This window comes from Hylaeus volcanicus, chromosome 3 (assembly GCF_026283585.1).
Source record: "Hylaeus volcanicus isolate JK05 chromosome 3, UHH_iyHylVolc1.0_haploid, whole genome shotgun sequence".
NCBI classification, from domain to species: domain Eukaryota; kingdom Metazoa; phylum Arthropoda; class Insecta; order Hymenoptera; family Colletidae; genus Hylaeus; species Hylaeus volcanicus.
In genome coordinates this window covers 1,090,548-1,115,049 of record NC_071978.1, presented here as the reverse complement: position 1 = coordinate 1,115,049, position 24,502 = coordinate 1,090,548, and the positions used below count along the sequence as shown (strand labels likewise).

General features: G+C 40.5%; 2 protein-coding genes across 4 annotated transcripts in view; both read left to right on the top strand.

Moving 5' to 3' along the window:
* The first annotated feature begins 34 nt into the window (after positions 1–34).
* LOC128874061 (protein bicaudal D) lies at positions 35–9,770 on the top strand. Of its 3 annotated transcripts, none has more exons than XM_054118326.1 (8): positions 35–559; positions 815–955; positions 1,040–1,876; positions 1,950–2,096; positions 2,329–2,385; positions 3,028–3,457; positions 3,547–3,801; positions 4,297–9,770. In XM_054118326.1, the coding sequence occupies exons 1-8, from the start codon at positions 350–352 to the stop codon at positions 4,575–4,577; spliced, it is 2,358 nt and encodes a 785-aa protein (XP_053974301.1). In that variant the 5' UTR covers positions 35–349; the 3' UTR covers positions 4,578–9,770. The 3 variants fall into 3 exon arrangements, with proteins under 3 accessions (XP_053974301.1, XP_053974302.1, XP_053974303.1); XM_054118327.1 differs by having other exon boundaries at positions 36–559; positions 2,329–2,361; XM_054118328.1 differs by lacking the exon at positions 2,329–2,385 and having other exon boundaries at positions 42–559.
* A 2,942-nt stretch (positions 9,771–12,712) lies between these two features.
* Positions 12,713–24,502, top strand: part of LOC128874062 (receptor-type tyrosine-protein phosphatase kappa) — a 42,897-nt gene continuing 31,107 nt past the window's right edge. The window contains exons 1-2 of the mRNA XM_054118330.1: positions 12,713–13,503; positions 19,256–19,523. Of these exons, the coding sequence (XP_053974305.1) occupies positions 19,259–19,523 (265 nt within the window). The 5' untranslated portion in view covers positions 12,713–13,503; positions 19,256–19,258. The remainder of the gene's footprint in view (positions 13,504–19,255; positions 19,524–24,502) is intronic.

Sequence of the window (24,502 nt, the reverse complement as noted above, 5' to 3'; positions counted from 1 at the left end):
GTCTGTATTCGTATGAGAACGGAACGGTGGAATTGTGGAACGAAACTAGGAACACGGAATATGTGAAAGATGTATGATGTATGATGTATCCATCCGGTTCGTCGTGTCTGATTTTACTCGTTCGTGCCAGTCGTGCACTCTCAGCTTTATTTCACGTCTGTCAAACGGTCGTGAATTCTCGAAAAATGTAAGGCTTTGGCAAGTGGAAACGCTGAGAAAATCGCGTTACGAATTTTCGTATGATGTCTTTGCATTCAAAACATATTACGGTTGCCGATGTTCCGATATATTTGCGGTAACGACGAGGAAACATTCGACGGGGAAAGGAGTGAAGTGATATTGGACAGCAATGGCCACGACGGACAGTGTTACGATAGAAGACCTCCGTATCGAGATCGAGAGACTTTCACGAGAATTAGATTTAGCTTCTACGGAAAAGGTACAATCCGCTAAATATGGTCTTGCTTTGCTTGAGGAAAAGTCCGCTTTACAACAAAGATGCAACGATCTCGAGGCCCTGTACGAAAATACGAAACATGAACTGGAAATCACACAGGAGGTTAGTTCGATTTACTTTACATATTTCGATGCTTGTGAATTTTTTCATTATCAGCTTCCGAGAAGTTTCTTCTCAAATGTTGATTTTACTTTGAAGTGTTAAGAGTCACGAAATATTCTTATCACGAACAGGTATGTATTTATTACCATAATTACATTGTGCTCCGATAACATAATAGAACATGTAAAGTCAACAAAGTATTCGTTAACATAAAGTAAGGAAGAATATGTAAAACAGTTTTTTTTTTTTCAATAGGCTTTAGCAAAGTTTCAGACAACTACAAAACTGACAACAAAAAGTGGTATAGAGCAAGAGGAGAGTCTCCTTCATGAGAGTGCAGCACGGGAAACATCTCTTCAAACGGAAATTATCGAATTAGAAAATGAAACTAAGCAAGTATGTGTTTTATTTTTAGTGAAACATGAGAAAATGATAATTTTTTAGCGTATGTGTATCCTCATTTGATAATGTCTTATTTAGTTACGTCACGAACTGGAACGTGTGCAAGCAGAGCGTGATCATGCGCTCCAGGAAAGAGAAGAAGTTGGGAAAGATCATCAACAAGCAGAAACTGACAGAAAATCTTTACGTACTATGTTACGTGAATGTAGATTTCGGGAAGCCAGACTTCTTCAAGATTATTCAGAATTGGAAGATGAAAACATTTCGTTGCAAAAACAGGTATCTGGTTTACGATCCAGTCAAGTGGAATTTGAAGGTGCCAAACATGAAATAAGAAGACTAAACGAAGAAGTGGAACTTCTAAATAGTCAAGTTGAAGAATTAACAAATTTAAAAAAGATTGCAGAGAAGCAAATGGAAGAAGCACTCGAATCTTTACAAGCTGAACGCGAAGCAAAATATGCACTTAAAAAGGAATTAGATCAAAGAATTAATAGCGAGTCGATTTATAATCTTAGTAATCTTGCACTTTCGATTAGAGGAATTACGGAAGACCAAACGATATGCAGCGACGGGGAAGATGATTCTCCCGCATTACGTAGAATCGAAGCAGATTTAAAAACTCAAGAACCGGGTACTTCCGCCACTGACAAACAGGTTGATTTGTTCTCTGAAATCCACTTAAACGAACTGAAGAAATTAGAAAAACAGTTAGAGCTTGCAGAATCTGAGAAGACTCATCTTACACAAAATTTACGGGAATCGCAATATGCCGTTGAGAAAAGTCAGAATGAATTACAATCTTTTGTTGCGCGCATAGTGCAATTAGCAGCTCACGTACAATCGTTACACCACCTTCACTCCAAGTTGCCTGAAAAACAAACAGATGAAACAACATTGGATAAGTTAAATCAAGTATGTTATAAACAATATTTCTAATGGAAGAGATATGTACAATACATAAATTTACATTTATGTTTTATTCTAGGCCATCATGCAATATCGTCAATGGAGTAGTATGTCAGCGCGTGAAGTGAATCAACTTCAAAAGGATTTAGCCGAATTAGAAAATGGTTTAACCATATCCGACTCGACGCAACAATTGCGAACAGAATTAACAAATCTTAGAAATAAGGTATGTAAATATTTGTTTATTTTTATATAAAACTTTACATTTCATAAATTTATAAACAGCATTATTGCGGCAAATATGACGAAGAACAAAAATGTAAGTCTTTAATTTAGTAAGTTTCCACTGACAATCGCTTAATACGTGGAGATATCGAGAATATAATAAACTGTGACTCTGGCATAATAACGATTAATATTCGAAATTTAGACTTTGAATAGAAATTATGGCGTTTCAGATCCCTGAGTCAGAGAAGAGCCTTCGAGAAAAGGTTGGAACGTGTGGTCCCTTTGACGTATTTACCAATTATTTAATAACAATTTGTCTTTTGGCTCCTTTAATGATTCGTACAGATTGCTTTTTAGTGTCCTAACAACCCATCTTGTATTGCTTTTGATATTTTCAAATTCTTAACTATACATATTGCTACAGCTACTGACGAACATACTATCGTTTCTTAAATCGTAAACTCCTTTGTGAAAATATTTATGACTTACGCGTGTACCAACATATTGTTTTCACAAATGGGTTGATACATCGTCGTCTATACGAATGTTATCAAGTGCTCAAACAAATGTACGGATCTCGATCGCTATGCACTGCGGCTTTAAAATAGAATGTGCTTAGGAACAAAAACTCAGTGGATACTATCCTTCTACTCGTTTCACTTGCATCTAACGTAGCATGAGTCAGACTCGCGGAGCCTGTTTGCACGACGTTCAAACAGATATTTTATATGTATATTATTCTGTACAGTCTTGCAAAGTTACTTCAGCTGTGAAGCATTGTTTTCCTAAAATATGAAATCTGTTTCTAAAATGAAAGTTTTGATGCTGATAAATGCAAACTTCCAATGAATATGCAATAAATGACAAACATAGTAACTTTATAACAAATGAGATGGACACGAGGATAAAAATTATTTATTACATTTCAGCTTCTAGATACAGAACAAAGAAGTGTACAACTCGAATCCGATATTGCTACTCTTTCAAAACTCGCAATGGAAGCTGGTGGTTTCCTCGACTCTGCACAGAACGACTTACAGAATATTTCTGATGAGCTTGCTCAACTTTATCATCACGTTTGTACGGTTAACGGAGAAATTCCTTCGCGTGTAGTTCTCGACCATGAAAAGATTGTTCCTGAGAAGGAAGAAGAAAACGGAAAAATAGAATGGTGTAGGACTTCGTTTAAAACTGATATTCAGATTAAAGATTTAGAAAGTTTGAGTAAAGCAAAAGAAATTGCGAAGCATATAGAAACGGCGATGGATCAAATAAAACATTTGAGAAGTGCTGTAGAACATACAATCGAACTTTCGAAAGTCAAGGGGATACAATCGAACGTTTGCAACGTTTGCGAGGGTAAGTTTAACAATTTGTGATAAAATTTGTTTTTGCTTATTTCGTTTCTTTATGACATATTCCACGTTCATTCTCATTGCAAATTATAGGATCCGTAAATGAGAACAAGGCGGAAGTAGCCGACTTGCAGGAACAAGTGATTAGGTTGAAGGCTTTATTATCAGCGAAACGCGAACAAATTGCAACTTTGAGAACAGTGCTGAAGTCGAATAAGAACACGGCAGAAGTGGCACTTACAAATTTGAAGAGCAAATATGAAAACGAAAAGAGTATTGTTAACGAAACCATGTTGAAACTAAGACATGAGCTAAGGATGCTAAAAGAAAATGCTGCAACATTCTCGAGTAAGTTATATCTTTATACTTGAAATATTCGAGCCACCGTTTATACATATTTTTTAAACTTATTATTTGATATAATTAGTTTCTACCAATTTGATGAGATGTAGTTAATTTATTTTCTTTTTTCTATTTTTGTTTTACTAACATCGTTACACTAATATACTAATGTAAAACTAACAATTATTATCAGCATTCATGTATATTTTACTGCTTTTAACGGGTTGCGCTACAATTGATTTTTCGGTTGCATTAGGAGTTTGCTATCAACGATATTGTTTTGTCACTAATCAATGTACTACCAGTAATACATTCCCTTAAAGTATATAAAATTCTAACGCAAAATTAAAAGCATTCATCGAAGGTACCTACTAATTTATAAATGGATTTTTCATGTAAATTGTTAGTTTTTCATTTATACTTAACGAATAGGTATCTCGAATTTTCATATTACATGTTTATTCGTATCTGGTGTTAATACTTGCTAACCCCACTCCTCAGGTTTGCGTGCAATGTTTGCCGCACGCTGCGAAGAATACGTAACTCAGGTTGATGAACTCCAGCGTCAGCTTGCGGCGGCGGAAGATGATAGGAAAACGTTGAATCAACTCCTACGGCTTGCAGTGCAGCAGAAGCTTGGTCTGACAATGAAGTTGGAAGAATTAGAGGTTGATCGAGAGATACGAAATACTCGAAGACATACCGCCAGTGCGAATGGACGAGGTAGAGTGCGATTGTCACAACAGACGAACCGTCCTCATCTAGGCAGAGATTTCTTCTAGAAAATGATAAAGATGTGGAGCAAGATATTTTGAGAAAACCAAAGATTTTGAACTTTTAAATTTTTTACTGCTCATCGTCAAATTATATGAGTACCAAAAGCTTTTAAGGGTATTCCCCGAAAAACAATTTAACGTTACATATATTTGTTTGAAATATTTCGCCAGGTATTTCGTTGTATAGAATAGAAAGTGTACACGACTGTTCTTGTACTATGTCACGATCATATTTTTACAAAACTTGAACAGATAACAACAGTTTCGTAGTAAGCTAAAAGACAGACGTGATCTTCTTTGGAAAGCGAAGTTTTTTATTCCATTGACTGATGCAGGGCAAAATGTTTTGAAAGATTTGAAATGTTCATTTTCTTGCATCGATGTTGCTCCATATCGTAGAGGTTTTTAGGAAGCTCTGCTTTCTGTTACCAATGTTATTAGTAAAGATGCCAGACAAGCATAAAATGCGTTTTCGTTGTAAGATTTTTGTTTCGAGCGATTGGCACGGAATCAAAACGAAACGTTCTGTGCTCAAAGATATATTCACAGATGGATTACTCGAATAATTCTTGTGAATAATACGCTCATCGATATTCAATGAATTGATTTTTAATCGATTACACTTTCTTTTTAATGAAGATATGTTAACTGTGTATGTGTTTATTTCTACAGTTTAGAGGTCATATTTCTTTGTAGTGAGATTTACATGTTCCAATACGATGCTAAGTATCGTTGTAACCGCATAGAGAACATTCTGCATGGTTGAATCGAATGGTTATAATAATTATATAAGATCGATGCAAATTTTTCGTATTCATGGGAATGCATGATAAAATGAATATGTACTGTTTTTAGATGGACGAACAAGAAAAAAAAAGAATTTTACATTACATACCATAGAGACAATATCATTGTGCTCGGCAGTAGCGTTTATAATCAAAGTAGAATGGGACATCGTAGACGTGTAGAGTTGACGAGTACAGAGTAGGAGAGTAACAGAATTAGGGACCCATTTTTCGAGTAGATTTTCAGATAAACATAATTCAATTGCGATAATGTTTCACTGTCTACATCTATTCCTTTTACTTTTCGTTTAAGTGATTTCTTCAACGTTTCTGCTATATGGCATTGTTACTCTTTTAGCAGGTTAGTATAACATAGTATTTTATAATTTAATTATTTCTGGGAGGTAGAATTTTGTATAGTCTTATCATGGAACTTGGCCTAAATAGGCTTTAATTCAATTTTATTGATCTTTTGGCAGCTTCTTATTATTCTAATCGTGTATTCAACATAAATTTATTATATTTTTAGTTGTTATTAATTTATATATCTATTTATATTTATTTCAACTATTCGTTTGATTACTCCAGCAGCTACGGTTTTGATATCGACCAATGCATAATATTAATCGATCTCCTTTTGTAAGATTTGGTGCAGCTATATGTGAAACAAGCGCAGGATTAATTATGGATTGCAGTCAGAATTAGCTGTATATTTGTATATCATTCGTGAATATACACGCTACATTCACTCTCTGTCCTTTAAATACAACACGTTTGTTGATTTGTACATTTGTTATTAGCATAAAACTAATTTCACTGTTGCTCTCTGCGTATAGTTCTTTCTCATTTTGTTCTGTTAGGGCAGAATGTTTTAAAGATGAGTAAACGAAAAGAAAATTAGAGAGCATAAAACAGTAGTGCGACGTTCAATTGTACCGATACACAAGGATTACAGGAAAAAAAATTTAATGCGCGTCTAATGTCTGGAAAATCCATTAATACTTATTAATCAATTGGAATTTTGATTACTGAAGTGAGTGCTAGTGCGCGTGTGTGTATTTTCTTAAAAATTCAAGCATGATGTGCTTGGTACGTTATGCAGGATATTTGAATGCAGTTTCGCATAATACGTTTTTGTAGATAGGATATATTTTACAGCTTTGTTTTATTTTGTTAAATAACTCAACTCATTTTGGATTTGTACATTTGTTGTATTCAAATGTTTAAAGGAATATTAACATTTATTATATAGATTTTAGGTTTGGCGAACTTACGCTTCTATTAAAATAGTATTTATTTGATTGAATTATGGTGAAATTTTTATACGAAGCGTATCCTGCAGCTGTATGTAACCATGTACGATTATCGTGAACCGTCTTTAATCAAATTTGTTATTAGTACTATTGGTATTATTATCTTTATTATTATCGTCAACAATATTACAATTGTATATTGATTATTGCGATATTGCTGTCGGCTTCATCGCGGAATCCAAATGAGTACCTAAAGAGAATTTATCGATCGTTCATTAACTGTCAATTGATTGGTTAGTTGTCGCTATTATTATATTTATACCATATAGTTATTCTATTACCTGTGTCTATGATTCTAATCAGAAGCGGAAATGGTCGTTTACGATTTCTTCTCCCTTATTTCAGTTTTAATACAATATTAGTTGAAAATGATCGGAATAAAAGTTGGAGATTAAATGTTTGTTTTATCCTTCATTTCCTACGTTTCGCTACTATTGGAATCTGTCGAGTATCCAAGATGAACGTTAAGAAAGAAAAGTTCTGCTAATATTTCGATTTTTCCGTACTTGAAACGTTTATTTGGTTAGATTGAAAGCGATAGACACAGGTGGTTGTAATTTGTGTCCATAAACCGAGCCAGTCTCAAACCACCGTCCCTTCCCTAACTCTCGCGCCACTGCCAGGAACGAACAGATGAAGAAATTCTTTAGTTTCTCGATTACTCTCTTCGATGCCATTAGTTGTATTCCTCTTCTGACTTCGTCCTTGATGTAAAGAAATTCGTCCTCAACCTTTTGCCTTTGCCGTCCGCGCTGTTCACAGCGACTTGAAACCGTTCGTTTTCAACGTAAACGCGAATTTTTCGTTTTTAATATATGTACAATGCCATATCGGAAGATAATTGGGTTTTCGATCTTTCTTTCCAATTATTTTTACGAATTAAACTCGAGATGAAACGAACGAAATTCAGTCGCCAAAGCGCAAAGCTGTGAATGACTTCTGCCAAAGATATTCTGTCCTTTCGAGGGATCGTGCTATCCTTCGCACACGTGACGTCCTTCGCAAAGTTCCTTCGTGTTATACAATATGTATCGTCGACACTCTTCTTAGACGTTACTCCGTTGAAATTGACTCGGAAAAGAAAATCCGTGGAATCTGTCCTTTCTTTTACAAATGGTATTATTCGAGAGAAAAAAAATCGGTCGTATTGTTACTTCAAAGGAGAAGATAATTGGATCTTGTAACTCCTATCGTCCATAAGTCTTTCTTGTTTGCTTCTTTAGATGGTGTACAATGTTTGCGGCTGAAAAAAATTGTTTCAATGTTTCGAAGCACTCGTTAGATAGAATCGAGATAAATATCATCGAAAGAGGAAATTATTTACACGATTCGATAATATAATATAATAAGATATTTCGTAGTTGACAATAACACCAACATTAAACAATTATAAGATTTAGAAGCATTAGAAAGGTAAAGAAATAACTTACCGATTCGGCTTGCCGCGAACTTGTGCCCGATAGAAAATAATAGGCTGCACATTTCCTTCTCTCTATTCTTCATCGAGCTTATACGGTTAAGAGAAAAGTTATCTAAGCGATCGGTATTGTTTAACGTCGTATCGAAAAAAAGTACCGTTATATTTTTACATTCGCGAGAATGGTACAGCGTGGGACAAAATGGTAGTCCGCATAAATTTATTAAAAAAAACTGTACGAGTCGATACCAAAACGTTTGGTTAAAGTTTTGCAGGAGAAAGGTAGATTTACAAAATATTAATAAATTATCCACCGAATAACGTTGGTTGGGCATACCGTATCATCATTTTGTTCTATTTTGTACGATCGAAACCATTCGATACAAAAGGAAGAGAAAACAAAAGTCGAGTAAAAGGATTATTAAGAAATAAAACTTCGGAGTCTACCTACCAGAGGATACCATAGACATAGAATAGTATCGAGAACACTGTGGCAGGTAGATTTGCTCAAGGCTTCCGTAAAAGCTATGATTGCGTCCCAATTTTAATCGAGTTTCTGGCAGTGGTGTGCGTTTAACTTAGAACGTATTACATGAACGTTAGGAGTAAAAAACGCTCGAGTGTCGAGTAAGACTAGCTGTAATGGCGTAGGATAAGCGATTTAACCGACTGCGTCACTTGTGCTGGAATTATTAATTGACCGTGGAAAATTAACCGGTGCGATGGTGCGCTCCGAGATACATGTGTCGCGCGAAACGTCCGACGTTTGACGATGACGTTTGCGCGTGATTAGCACTTTAACAGGGTCCATGTTGCATTTAGTCGGAAAATTAAAGATATCCCAACACTTGATCGGTTCCCTTCATTACGCTTCCCTTTATAGCGACTATTGTTCTCAATATTCCATCTTTCGCCATCTCATCGCGAACGTCTTTCAATGTCGAAGACTGTTACCTCGAAGCCATAAATGTCAACATCCATTTTTGCGCTATGCTAATTTCATTCTAAAATTTCAGTCTCAGTTTATTGAAACCGAGATTGGTGTAGCTCTATAGATTTCATCCGTTCGTTCGGTCAGTAATACGACATCGAGACCTTCGGTAGATTCCCTGGCAAAGAGTTAACGATATGTCTCGTCTTCTTCGTTGAACGGTGTTTCGAAGATTTCGCTGTTTTCAGCCAGGAAATGTACTTGAGCCTCGAGGACCCAAAATCATTGTAAATACTGTAAATGCACATTAGTATTACGCCACGATCAATTTTCAAACGTATGGCGAGTCGAGTACGACAATTTATATTTCCGTGCAACCACGTATATTTTCTTCGTAGGCGAGCGTAATTGAACTACTCGTAAAACAGTTGTACCGTAGCGACCGATGAAATAGAAAACCAACCGTAGCGGACATGCAAGTTCTTTGCACGTTTATCGAGATACCTACTGAATCAGACGAGAGCGTCAGTCGTGTTAAGTAGATTATCGATAGTAGATATTAAGTAAGTAGATGTTCAGCGACACTTATTTACAATGGGAAGAGAAAGCGAACGTGTAAACGGCGCCGGCGTGTTGATTTCAGGTCACATCCGTAGGTGCCTGGTGTTAAACGTTATTCAACTGACGGGACATTATCCGCATTAGAAATTCTTTTTGTAACATAAAGTGAAATATAATCATTTGTAACACGAACGACGGTGTTTTCGAATGTCCTATGGTCGTCCTACAATCGTCCTTTCCCGGTGCAAACTGTTATCGTAGAAGATAGAAAGACGTTTCATTTTATTAATGTTATTTTTATTTAACTAATCGATTATTATCGTTACATCGTTATTTGTGTTTCGTTCTTAACGATAGTCTCTCTTCAGGAATGAAACTTACGAAAGAAACTCGAAGTAAATATTCAGATTGATTAGTTTTCTTTCTGAAAAGTAAATACAAGAAGTGTACGGGAGAAACTGAAATAAAATTTAATTACAAGATCGCGCCGATAGAGCCGTTGTAATTGGCCTCGACAGAGTGGCGCAGATCATTATTTCGTTTCAATGACTTTAGATTAGTCGAGCCGAGAGTTTAGCCGCATGTCGAATTTAATAAGGCTTAGCGAGGTGCTAATTAAATTTACACGTACCAAGCGTCGTGAAATTTAATTACGTCCTCGAGAATCAGAAGCAGCGCTTATCGTCGATGAGAGAGAAATACACGATAGGCTACATAGAATTTTCGAAACGAAAGCTAGTGGAATATTAACGTCGATTAAAACGTAATAATAAGCATTCCACGTATTCAAAGTGTTTGAAATTCATTTCACGTATTGTCGCGATATCTAAAAGGTAGGCGATGCTTCTTTCTATCTTGGAGAGGACCTGCTCGGAGAATCAGCCTCTCTCCGTTGCACAGATCGTATGCTCGCGCTAGGGTTGTTCTCGACTCGGTGTACTCGATTAGGCGAAAGCCTGGAAAACTACGGATCAAGTGGGAACCGGCTGACCCCAATTAACGTTTTCCAATTAGATCTGAGCAACGTCGATCGTTCGAAGGAGATGGTCTGTGTAGGAGCTAGCGCGTTGCTCCGAGAGGGAATGTTTCGCGGTTATTTATAAGTTCGAGGGTCGTCGTTTAACCTTGCCCGACGTGGACCGTCAGGCATGTCACCTAACCGTTTTATTGCGACGTTCCTCGCGCCCCAACTCGTCCAATTGGGTCAGGTCTGTCTGGGTTTTCGGAGACCTGTCGCGCCCTTCTTTCTACACTATTTCGTCAATTTTATTTTTCCCTTGGATGACGCTGCTTCCTCTGTGACACAAATTTTATTGCCCTCCATTTCAAGTTATTGGACTCAAACAACGTACTCTTTTATGTATCATTTTCAAATAAAAGGGGGGACACATCGAGCTTCGAAAAGGTCCCGGCTTTTGCTCCTGTGAAAATGGTACTCGAATGGGCTCGGATCGAGATGAGATTAAACGTGTCCCAATGGTTGCGTCGACCTGGACAAATTTTTTGATACTGGTAACTTGTACGCGGCGTTCAACGCAGTTATCACGAATTCCAAGGGTATAAAGTATTATATGATCAAATCCATCGAATGGTTGCTCTGTTTGCGATGGAAAACAAAATGTTTAAACGACCGTTCCATCGTGAAATTATTTATGTCGGATCAATTTTTTCGCAGAACGCGAAATTTTCAAATGCCGTTTCGTAAAAGGAAACGCAACTCGTGAAAAACGTGGAATATTTCGAGAGCTTCTTACTCATTGGAATGCAAACGGTGTTAAACTGTATTTGGCACAGGTTGTTTCAGGCCGTCTGGGAAATCCGATGGTTAGCTACTGCACAGCGTTGCACGCCGCGCCGTGCAACTGTTTGTCGATACGCAAATCAAGTTAAGTGGCAAATTGATGTGTCGACTATTTCAATTCTCGGAGTGAATCTTCACGCGACCGTTGGGCGTTTGTACTTATCGTTATTAAAAATAATATTAATAATGCAACGTGCAAATTAAAATGGTCAGGATCGAATCACAAAGTTTTCAATAGGAGTGCTAAACGGAAACGTGGAAGCAAATTTTCTTTTGAAAACGATTGCACCCTCAGGGGCTGTCGCTATGGTCGGTTGTGTGGCTACAGTACGGGCTTTGCAACCCCGAGGTACCCGAGCTAGAGGAGGCCAGTAGGCACCAACAAATGCGGACCAAAGACAAGACTAATGCGAATGTAATGTACGGAGTCGTGACAAAGTAATGTTAAGAATGGAAATAATTGTATTACGACGTATCGGGATTCAGTGCGATAACTGAAGCGACAGTTATGTATTTAAATAAACCAAGTTCAAGCTCGAAAGCAATTGCAATCGAGTTTTTCAAGTGTTTCGCACAAGAATTCCGTGTAGCGACACTGTAAACCGAAACGCGAGTAATACCACTCGATTTCTATCTGTAGGGATTTTCCGAAGGGAAGTGGTAATAATTCCGACAGACGAGAACCTTTGAGTATCATCGGTATTTCTTCTCTATCTCGAGACCTCGATGTAACGCGATTACCGCTTCCCTTTCAAAGTCGGCCCGACCGCGAAACAAGTTCCGTTTCAGAAGCTTAAAAATAGCGTGCTTTCGAAGGGGCGAAGAATGATATTGTTCGATGTACGGTTCTACAACAATCGCGAGGAAATAGTATTTGAGAAACGGAGTCGACTTGCCTCGAGCAATGTCTATCGAGTTGAAACTCCTTGGAAATTACGACGTAAACAAACATCTGTCGTAACGATCAATTTAAAGAAAAAAACTCGGCCTACGATGTTCTTCGGAGAAATTGACAAACACAAATAAGTGTTTACGATGGAAAGGAAAAACATCGGTACGTGAAGCTCGAGGTCACGGTAGTCTCGGGTACGACCTCTGCTTCGAGACTCGCTAAGAAAGCGGCCGAAGAGCGACCAGGACCACGCCCTCGGCGAAGAAGCGACGCCGACGCCGTCCTCCCCGCCCCTCTCGCGGGCGACGTGCCGCCGCCTAACATCGTTCTCTCTCGCGTTCACCCCCACCGCGAGGCCCCGGCGCCACTACCCCCGCTCGGATAGCCTGTCGGCCCTAGGATCCTCTCTCGTCAGAGCGACTCGACTCATCGTGGACGGTGACTCGTCCGTCGCGACTCGCGCGTCGTCCAGTCTCTCACCGACCTCGCGCTCGTCAACGTCGTCGTCGTCGTCATTGTTGTTGTCGTTGTTGTTGTTGTTGTTATTCGGTACCGCCGCCGTCGTCGTCGCGTCGTCGTCGCTCGCTGTCGTCGTCGTCGCCGTCGTCGTCGTGCTGGTAGTGTACGTGGGCGCGAGTGTGTGAAAGCTTGTTCGTGAAAGAAACGTGGCTAGGTGAATTTCAGGGAATCGTTCGGTGAGAGAAACGTATCAGTTGCCTTGTACTCGGTACTTTTCGGTTACGCCGTATCATACACACCCCGTCGCTCTATATACGCGCATACGCACGTTTATTTATACGTTTATATATACGTATATAATTGTATACAGAAGCGTATATACGTGCACGTACGTATACGCGGGCTATCCTCGCGCAGAGACAGAGATCGAACGAAATCGAGCGAGATTTACGGGTGGATCGATGACATCGGTACGCAGCCGTCAAGTTGGAACCGGAAGCTGACCGCTGGATATACGAAACGGGACACGGTTTGTTGTTTGGTCGCGTGCCGGTCGCTCTGCTCGATTGCCTCTCCGACGGACGAGGGAGGGATCTCTGTTTATCCCCGATTTCGATCGATCGACCCTCGACGCGCGACCTGGATATCGCGAGGCGTCAATTGCCCGTTGTTGACGCGTGCACGTTCGTCTCTTCGGGAGAAGCGCGCCGAGAGGCTCCGAGCTGTTCCTGCCGGTCGAGGTGTTGGTTCTTCTGACCAGGATCTCGTTCGAGGTGAGTTTCCATCTTATCTTTACGCTCTACACCGATCGAGATTTCACGCGAATCGGCCAATCGGCTCCATCGCGTATTTATATCTCGGGGAAGAGTTTGACACTTACGGTTCGCGCTGTTGTTGGCGTGACGTCGGCGTCGGCGTCGCGCATGCATCACCGGTATTTGAATCCGCGTGCGTAGATACATACGTACGTATTTATGTGACACGTTATACACTTATACACGTGGAGTAGTGTGCTGGCATACGACGCCTGTGCATACAAGAAACGCGCGTCAGTCTCTCTCGAACTTGAGATTCGATTGCTTGCCGTTTTTATTTTGCTTTAACTTTAAAATACCATGCTTAGTCGCTAGGACCTAGTCGTTGCTTCTATCTACGCAGTGTTCGCGGAAACGAGACTTCGCAAACCTTCTATTTTCTTAAGACACAGGCACTTTATGTTATAGCTGACCTAAGTTTAGCAATTTCGAAGCAGACATACAAACTATTGGAACGAATGCCAAGAAACCGTATCAACAAGCTCGCCTGATCGTCTCACTGCTCGAATTCTTCGTGAATTGTAGCGGCGCGTGGACAATGTATGCGATACAATTAGAAATCAACCGGAAGCGGCGCAATAACTTAAAGTGGTAGCGTGTCGAAAAGGGACGGTTTGCCAACGAACGTTTATTAGGACATCTTAGTCTAAAGACGAAGAATACGTTTGTACTCTTTTCGATAAACGGTGTAATCGCTCGCCGATTGAGATAAATACAAGACAAAGTACCCTTCGATTGTATCGCGTTCTTCGCGCATTATATACCTCGAATTGTTGTTTCATAGCGTAGGTACGTATGTACGTATATGTCCTTGTTACACCGCTTGTTGATATAGTAAACGGTACGCACAATGCGTGCGTATGTACACATGTATATGTAACGACCATTACACATCCGAATACGTGTTTACACACACCGTGCCTCGGTCATCGGTTCATTACAATATTATTAATCTCCCGCCGTGTTTCTAACAAAGTTATACTAACGAGAGATATTCGCGAATCGCTCGATCCAAATGAAAACTTGCAGGATTATCGAGCGGTGAGTAACGAGAGACAAGTATTATTACTTCCAGTAATGCATCTGTACACGCGGTTAAATTATTCGTTTAGAAGCCATATGGATATTATCGACGATACCCTGTCACAGGATGAAAGTACCCGTTTAACGGTAGATCGAACTTCCTTAAAGAAGTTTCCTTCAAGACTTGTACAGTTTACGACGTTAAATTTTTAAGAACTCGTCGAAGGAAGACTTAACTTTTAATAGAATTCGGCGCTTGGAAAACCGAAAGTATCGAGTTGGCTAAACAAGGATAACATAAAAACATACATTTATCGCGAGCAGGTAATATATTTTTGTACGAATTAAATTCTTTTCATACGCAGCATCGTGGAGAAAGTAGTTCGCATATTGTGCGCGTAGACTATCGTAACCGCTATGACATTCTTCGTGAAATTTTTCCCTACGATATTCGTGTAGTCGGCACAGTAAATGCATAGAAAAATGCATCATTACGGTTTTCCATGCGTTTCGATATCCACTCTCGCGATTCCCCCGTGTTCTGTGTCGAATTATAGTCAAGGACACGTGGAATTCTTCAAGAAATTTCAATTTCCCTCTTACCGATGTTCAACCCATTATTATTGCATTAAATCTTTAGTACGCTTCCTTCCAGCCCGATGTCGATACAAATGACGATTGCCAATAAACACGGAACGACGCGACGTATAAATCATAAGCTCTGCGACCCAAGGAGGGTCAAACTTTTACGAGAGTCAATCAATATTTGTTTCGAGAGAGCTTCGCGAACACCTATCATTTTGGAGGGAGATCTCCGATAATTTATAGATATGTTTACCAGCGAAAGAGGAAATTTACTATCATAAATTTACCAGTTTATTTACTCGTATCAGCCCGCGGTATTCGATAGGCAAGCTGAAATGCGAGGAGAATATGCGACTAGAAACATGGGAGTGAAATTCGAGTACGCGACGGAAAGCGTTAGATATTTTTTGATTTTTGAAATAAACTGAAAATACGTCGCTGCAACGAATAAGGACCATCCTCGTAAATTATTTTGAATTTGAATTGCTCGTTATCGTTGCGTTTCTATCGAAGTGGATCAGAATTAAATGTCGAAAATGGTACATTAAGCGATACTCGACAAGACCAAATACAGTTGAATTACTTTTATCGCGTTTATCGTCTACATATATTGTATCATTTTACGGATATTTCGTGAACCGATAACGATTGAACGCAGTCGTTCGAATTCGCGATACGTGTTGTTGCGAAAACGTGACAATTAATGGGCAAAAGTATCGATTTACGAACTCGATTCGATGATGTACACGCAGTACGGTGATAAATGATTATCCAAGAGAGAAACGAGTGAAAATAAAGTTGGAAGGTATCTCCTTCGTATGTAAAAGTAGCAAATCGCGAGACTCGGAGTGGCTTGACGACAAATATTTTCAAATACAGCGGCGAATCTTAATAGAAGAATCTTCTTACCGCAGAAGGAATATCTCGGCCGTAAAGCGAGAGAATGAAGACCTCTTGACACTATTTTTTAAGAGGCCGTTAAGTCTGTTAGTACAGACAATACGAGCAGAGCAGCGTAAAAAAGTGAAACGCCTGTGGAACACTGCTCGGAGATTATCGTCGGATTTATAACCAAAAGGGGAAAAGGAAACGAATTGCAAAGGTGGAACGACGGTATTCATGTTCGTAAACCGGATTCGACGACCGCTGATGAATTCGTCTAATTCTTAATTTTCGTAAATCGGATAGTTTCCCTCAAACAGACAGAAAAACGTAGTTTTTGTTGAATCACGAGCAAAAAATTTCAATTAATGGGAAGTTTATCAATGTTGATTTACACTATTTTGTGGATCCTGAAACACCACAATTTTCAATCGCTGTCCTACATAGATCAGTAGACTCGAAGCTGTTGGTTCGATTATGTACTCGCACGACGATCGTACGATCGTGTAAATCCAGGGCTATTCACCGTCGACACGCGTTAAGACCAACCTCGCCGAGAACATCGTAATTCTCTGGCTTAAACGTTTCTGCGATAAATCTGGGTAAACGTGCGAGTCTCCTGCGGTGATTCGGGGCAATTCGTTTTATTAATTAGTGGGTCCTTAACGATTTTGCGGGAATTAATCGCATCCACAGGCGCGAAACTCCGGGAATTGGTAAATTTCTTTGTATTGGTTCCCGTATCGCGTTTCGCCGATGGAATTGCGGAGAATTCATTTAATTGCGTGCACAGTGTTTCTCAGCGAGCGCGGACGGGTTTTGTTTGCGGAAGTAAATCGTCCTCGTGGCGCTTCTTTCTATTTAAAGACAATTAGCGAGATGTTTAATTTCAACGGATACTCGGGTTACCGACTGATTTTTAATTAAGACTTAATCGGAGTACTTGTTAATTAGGCGCCTCGGGTTAAGCATACATTTTTGCAGTCGGAACGGGATAATTAAGTTTTGAGCAGATTCGAATTATTACAAACCGAAAAAAGCGTTGTTCGAGAATCATCAATAACAATACCATGATAAGGTTGATATCAATTATGCAAAGGCCTCTTGTGGGTCGGAATTTGAAAACCATGAAGAAGAATTGAAAGATCGACAACGGTGGTCAATAACCGACCTTCGGTAGCGTCGAAGCCCGAACACGACTTACAAAACATTTAAAAATAACCCCGCACGCAGCTCTCGACCCGGAAACCTTGAGATCTTTAACTTGCTGCGAAGTCGACGAATTTCCAACAAAGCTTCGGTGTGCATCGCACAAATTTATAACATTTTGTGGACCCTCTCGACTAGCGTTATGAGCAGCAGCGATATATACGACAGAGTTCTTAAAAGTATCCTCTTTAAATTAAATTTCACTTTACAAAGTTCGTCCCTTAATTGAAATTAATTTTATACTCGCCGACGTGCGAGACGAGCAGCACGTGTAAATGTACAATTCGTCTCTCGACGATGCTCGTAACGAGAGTTATTTGTTAGCGAAATAAATGTCGCGCGTCTGAACCAGCCGGTCTGTACTCTGCTGGCCATATACGGGACGCCGCGGCGCGCCGCGACGCGGGCGTCTGTTTCTAGTTACGTGGCTGGAATGGAACATTTCGCGCGGAACCAAGTGTTATCTACAAGACGAAATAAACTATCTAAATAAAGGAACTGGATTAAGTCTGGCTTTTTCGTATGTTAGGAGTATATTGTCATGGTTCTTGACTCATCCCGTTACATAACTATTCTAGCGATATTCTTGGGTGAGGGTGCGACAAAGTACAGGTAAATCTGTATTAGTACGCTAAATATAATACCACATGCGTCACAATGTATCTTTCGGTTCACTTTGAAACCTGCGTCCAGAATTTTTCTTATTTACCGTCACCGTGATATTCGAGTCTTTCCTTTTTACAAAATTCGTTTTGAACCTGATCCGACCGTAGAGCGGTATACTTGCGAAGGTCTGACGTTCTCGCGAGAAGTAGACGAAAATTCCAAATCCTTCGAGTTTCGATGCGAGTGTTACATTATTATTCGTGCAAGGACTAGGAAATACGTGGTTACGTGGCCACCCTCTCATCCGCGTAATGCAAAATTGTAAATCTCCAAAATGGCGAGGAAGTCACGTTCGGATCACGAGTCCGATTCGTCTGATAAACTCTAAACCGTTACTATCCCGAGTCCAAGGAACCGTACGACGCACGCGTGAAAAGTTACTTCCCTACAGTTTCGTTTGCCAATTGGCCGAACCTTCGTCTCTCTCCTCTGCCAGTTTGTGTGCGGCTCGGACACAGCTCGCGTAGTCGGTCGAAAGAGATGATCGTCGATCTTTAGGATCCCTGGAAATCGAGCGGGAAAGTTTGCTGGATTAAAAATTATCCCATCTTTTTACTCGACTTTAATATATACATATATCTGGTTGAGAATTATACGAACCAACGGTAAACGTTAAGTAAGCAGGGACGAGTCGAGTATTGGACGATCGACGACGCCAAGTTTAGATAGGACTGGCGCGGGCGATGTCGGCCGCGGCCGATTAGAAAATACAAGAGAATGTTTATTCCAGAAACGTATCCGCGACCGAGAACTCAACTTTTTGCCTGATGTACACGACGGTAGCGTTGTACGGCTAATGTATCCGCGCATTCACGAAGCGCGTCGTTGCTACGACGAGAGTTACTCGAACGAACCCATTAGAATTATTTGTCGACTTAGTTAACCGTGGGCATGTTTGGAACATTTGCACCGGTTTGCGACGTATAGTCCACGTTGTGTTCGATACAGTAGTTTGCCGTGTAGTTGACGGTACGCTGCCGCTTATAATTATTCCTTAAATAACGTATTCCAACTTTGCTCTCGTATAATTAATTTCGTTTCCAGCTTTCTCGCGCGTTTAGCGTACAAAATTTCGCGAGATATACTCAAAGTTCAGTCGATAATTGCTAACTAGCGCGTAGAGCTGTACATGTATCTACATTTCGTATATTTTATTATCGTTATACATTTGAAAGTTATCACGACAATAACATTCGATGTCAAAGGACGCGACAGACTGGAAACTCTGTTAATTGAAAAGTACGATCGCTAAAACGGATATCCGTTTAATCCGTTTGAGATTAGTTCTTTATCCACGATAAATTCGAATTCGTGTTATCAGCAGTGGTTTGCATTTTGTTTTCAGAAAATGTCGTCGCTGAGGACGCAATCAACCGGCGGCGGGGTCCTCGGCTTGAGCAGCGTCGGTTCCGATCGCACGGGAGCCACTTCGACCGCTGGCGGTTCTCATTCTCACTCTCACAGGAAGCACCATCATCATCACAGAAGCAGAAGCGCGCCGAGGGCGCCAGAGAAACCGCCTAGGAGGCGTCATCTTAATCCCGGTCACAGCCTCGCCTCCATTCCCAGTCAAATTAAACTGTCGATGTTGAACAGCGGCCTCATCTCGTTCGGTGAGTCCTAGCCTGCTTCAATCTGTTAATAGATCCGGGTTCGCCACCCGTTTCATTTTCCATCGGGTCGACGCTGACGCCGACGTCGAAGATCTATCTCGGATCAAGCCCGAGAGACAGTAATTCGTTCAGAAGGGATCGAACGCGTGTTTTGTCGATGATGACCACCGTGTTTGCGTCGGATCGTTCATTATCGAGCGATTAGTCGCGTTTGTGTAGTCTCGACTGGCAGTTTTGCTCGCAGACTACGCTAGAGTAGAGATTAGGGGATTTGGAGATACAGGGGATCGATATACCAACCTCGAATACCAACGGTACCATCCAATCTAGACATTTTCAAGTAGAAAGCGTTGGTAATAAAACGTCGGCGTAGGTCTACGTTTCGGTTTTGAACGTACATCGAACGCGGAACGAACTTTTCGCTGCACCTTATAATACTATGTATAATAAATTCGTAGAAATTATCCTTATCTGGCTATACGAACTTGAGATTCATTGCAATCAGTACGAAGTAACGGCTCGTTCGCGTCGACTGGCTTGCTATTATTTCGTCTCGGTTTAACTCCAACACAGAGTATTCCCAAAGTTTTATTTCGTTTCCTATCTCTCTTGGCGGACTTTGACATCTCGTCCTACGACCAATTGAAAAGTTTACGATGCGTTAACAGCCAAGTCTCTGAACTCGTTCGAGATGATGAAATAACCCGAGAGTGCCGAGTGTAACACCATTTCGTAGCAATAAGTCATTGTACGTGTAAACGCATAGATATAATACAGTACGCGATAACTTTCGAACATTATTTCTACTGCGCTGTACCGTCAGCGTTTAGAGACTCGAGTTTTCAAAATTCGTGGAAATGAGATTAACGTAAAAGTGGTTCGCGTTTCATGATTCCAATTGGTTATACCACAAATTCTTTTATATGTACGAGAAAGAGAAGAGAATGGAAGAGATGGCCTTTGTAGAGTTCTGAGAGGACTTTTTTTTCTTCGTTACAGCATCAGTGCGGGATAAAAGTGATCCGTAACTTGATTCGATCAAGTACGGCATTTCTGCCGAGGCTTTTTGAACCGTTTTAGATGCTTTTAGCTCGACCAGCCCTCTCGTCTTTCACGTATCGCTTCATGCGATACTTGTACGGCTTCGATGAGGATGCAATGCGCAATAAAATTGTAAGATAAGGTCGAAATCGATCATTGCTATTTTCATCGTTCCACCGCTACGAGTGTAGTATACATTTGCGTGATCGAGAAATACACGGTATAGAATCGCCAAGAGGTGATTTCTCAGAGAGTTTTCCTATCTTATACAGTCTCGGATGTCTTAGACCATTGGTAATATGGTAATTGCTAATGAAAGTCGTCGCGATAAATACTTGTTTTACTTGTTTTGTTGTTTTTTAAGTGTATCAAATGTTCGGGGGCATTCAAACTTGTTTCAGGAAACACGTCTATTTTTTGAAAACGTTAAGAAAATTAAATTCGGTTTTCTTCGAAATAGCCTCAGAAATAGAACACCGCGGGAATCATTACTATAAATAGGAACGTAAATACGCGCAAGATTACGGGCTGATAATAGAATCGGCATCTTAACGGTGCAAGCAAACAGCTGAAATTGGGACGCAGGTTAAACAGAATTTCGGAACAAGTCGAGTGGAAGAGTTAAGCGGGGACATAAGGTTTCGTGCTTTATCACTTTTGCTTCGGTTGCGCCAAAAAGCTGCAAGTAGCTTTAATCAGCGTGGAGTTGGAAAGCTTCGCGACGTACTTCTCGGTGAACGTGTTTCTACAACGACCGATATCCGCGTCACAAATCCGTACTCCCAAGCCTTGGTTCGATGCCTGCCGATCGATGAGACGTACAGGGCAATTTTTCCTTTGTCGAATCGTGCGATAAATCGTTGCTCCAAGAATCATCGAAATTCTTGTATCAGAAGAGTGTAATGTCGTCCTCGAAGGGGTACAATTATCGCAGCGTAAGAGTTTGGTTTCGAATTGTGCCTTTCGCGAGAACTAAACACGAACTAAAATGTAATTACAACATAGTAGACTGGTTACGAACTCTGCGGGTTTGTTGTTACGAGTATCGCGTATCCCATTCGCAACGGTCACGAAAGATAAACACACGGGGAGTTGGGAAATTCGCTCATAACAGGATCGATTTGTTAGTTTCACAGTCACTTTGCGCGAGATAGGATCACGGGATCATGCTCGTGCAAAAACCGTATTAACGTCAACGTGACGTACTATTATGGCATATTTACTCGCAAGTCACTTAAAACATTACCTAAAAGTCAAACGAATGCAACTGGATTGATTTACAGGGTTGTTACAGAATCAATCGAGTAACCCTTCTTTATCAGTGGGAGTATGTAAATTCTTTCGCATAGATCGCGGTTCGATGTTAAGCCGGTCCAAGGTTTATTTTGAATAAGAACGAACGATGGATGTGTCTGGTCGGTATCCGGGTTAATCCTCTTGGGTTTCAACTTCTATTCTTGAGGTTCCCTCTCTTGCTTCTCCTTGTCTTTCGAGTTATTGTTCGGTCGTTTCCTTCTATCGTGGCATGTGCATGCAAAAACAACTGTCAGCATAAATGTATTCTTGTAAAATAAAAGTTGAGGCATGTTTCAATTAGAAATACGCAATTTTCGTAAATATAAACGTACGTATACGTACTCGTTATAGACGCAGCTTTCTTTAAAAGTTCTGCTTGCGAAAGGGTAGTCGGATCGGTAGGTTATCTCGCGCAAAATGAAATGCTCGTTTTCCCGTCGATTCTACTGACTTTTTCCAACGTTTTTTTCTTATTTAACGCGTTCTTTAGAAAAAATTCCGAGGCGGTTCTCGCGTGCGTTCTCCTGTATTCTCGTTGCCTCTTTTCGATTTTCGCGTCACCCGTGGAAAAACGGCAAGAAAACATTGCTTCGAACAGCGCGAGCTGCGTGCACACAAACGAAATTCAGGTTGAGTTGCCTGAAGAACTCCGACGCACCTTAATTTCTGCCTATGCATATTTCATTCCATAACGCGATACTTTACGGTCTAGAAATTGAGAAGAAATGTTCGGGAGTACAGCAGAATTCGTTCGCTGGTATAATAAAGTTTTACCGATGCATGTTCCCCGTTTAATATAATCTTAGCAAAATTTTCCACATTTTTCTATGATATCTAGGAGATATTTTTCCACGTTGCTTCGCTCTTTAAAGGAATGCAATTTTCGCTACGGTCGGATTTTTACGATGCAACGCGACGTTGCTTCGTGTATGTACAATTTCAATATTGATAACGAGTCGGAAAATATTTTTGCGAAACGGGACATTTTTATAGAACGCGCGCGACGTAAATTTATTTTACCAGTGTTTTCGTTTCGCAATATGTATATTTTGTCGCGTTTGGGATGAAACAGCCGGGAAACGAGCGAAATATTAATTTCGACACGCTTTCGGACTATCTGCCATTTATCGGAGAGCGTGGAAACAAATGATGCGAGTCGGTGCAAATTTTGTCCGTAACCTTGCTCGAAGGTGTCTTTTTGCATGTCAGTGACACGAGAGGGACAGGAGGGAACAGGAGAGGGTACTGTTACGAAGGGTTACGCGAACGTAAGACGCGCAACAGACATATTCTGCGTTTCTTCTTACGCTGTACTATTTTCAGAGAGGCATGTACCTACCGCAAATACAGGGGACAAGAAAATCGTGTTAGAGAGGAGCAGCACCAGACAAACGTATAATACAGTTTATATAGTTATTTTCCTTGAAATGTTTTCCCTAATGGAAATATAGATTACAAAATTCACAATTACACGCGAATTTATGGCCTCGGTGTGTTTCTTTTCGTTTGGTACAGTACAACGGAATCATCCTCGCTTATAAATCTCGTTGAAAAAACACATTAAAATTACCAACTCGGTGGAACGTAAAGCTTACTCGCGTAAAAAAAAATGAAAACGACCTCCGTAAACGACCAGTACACGTTACGTTAATCTCTTAACATAACAGAACGTCGCAAATTTTATTCAGCGTAGTGGCTTTTGCAAATTCCTCAAGAATGTACAGTTTACCGGTACAATTTGGACAAATTTGCGTCTGACAAATTATGCAAAGCATAGTCTTTCTCTAACCTTTCTTTTCCCTTTGAAGATATTAGAGACTCGACGGTACCCGTAGTCTGGAGAGATACCGAGTCTCGATTCGACGCCGGCTTCCACTGATTAATTCAAAAGCGAAAAGGTTAAATATTAAACGGTGAATATTACGGTGAACGTGGAAATTCTCAAAGTCGCAAGAGAAACGCAACGGACCCAGCTATGGACACCGTGTTTCTGTGTACCGAACGTTTCAAAATTATAGCACGAAAATAAAATTACCGACCCAGTGACCGAGCCCCTATTCTTCCTCCCAGTTTTCGTGTCACTGGCGCAAACACGCGATGGTAACAGGGTTACACGGACGGAATACACGGCGAGACGAAAGAAATGCACGCCGACGCATTCTCCGAGCCTTCTGCGATCGTGAATTATTTTTAACGCATCGTAGGTATGCGCGGGCCGCGTCACGAGGCGTTTTGCTCGTTCTTAGAATCGAAATCGACGGTGTCAGTTCTTCTTCGTTGATCTTGACACGAATACGCGTAACCCAGTACCGCGAACGTTGTCCTTTACCGGCTGGCTTCGACTCGTGTCGCGATGGAAATAAAGCATCGCGTTCCCCGCGAGCTTTGGCTCGTCTACAATCCACTGGGCCGGATGCGAGCAGTATCAACGTCCGTTCTTTTCCTCCCGATTGATTTATCGCCTTCTGACAAGCGTTGCACTCCGTGTGTTGCGGCACGACTCGGGAACGCTTTTTAATCGACTCCCCTTTGCAAATTTGACCGTACTGTTGCGATTTTAATCGAATCCGGAAAATCAAGGTAGGACGAGGTAAACTTTGGAAGATGTCTAACAATTTGAAATCTCGGTGTTGCGTTAGTTG

Excerpts from the sequence above, each read along its gene's own strand:
- LOC128874061 (XM_054118326.1), top strand. The coding sequence starts at position 350 with ATGGCCACGACGGACAGTGTTACGATAGAAGACCTCCGTATCGAGATC. Across the intron at positions 560-814 it reads AACTGGAAATCACACAGGAG|GCTTTAGCAAAGTTTCAGAC; the intron begins GTTAGTTCGATT and ends TTTTTTCAATAG. Across the intron at positions 3,802-4,296 it reads AAATGCTGCAACATTCTCGA|GTTTGCGTGCAATGTTTGCC; the intron begins GTAAGTTATATC and ends CCCACTCCTCAG.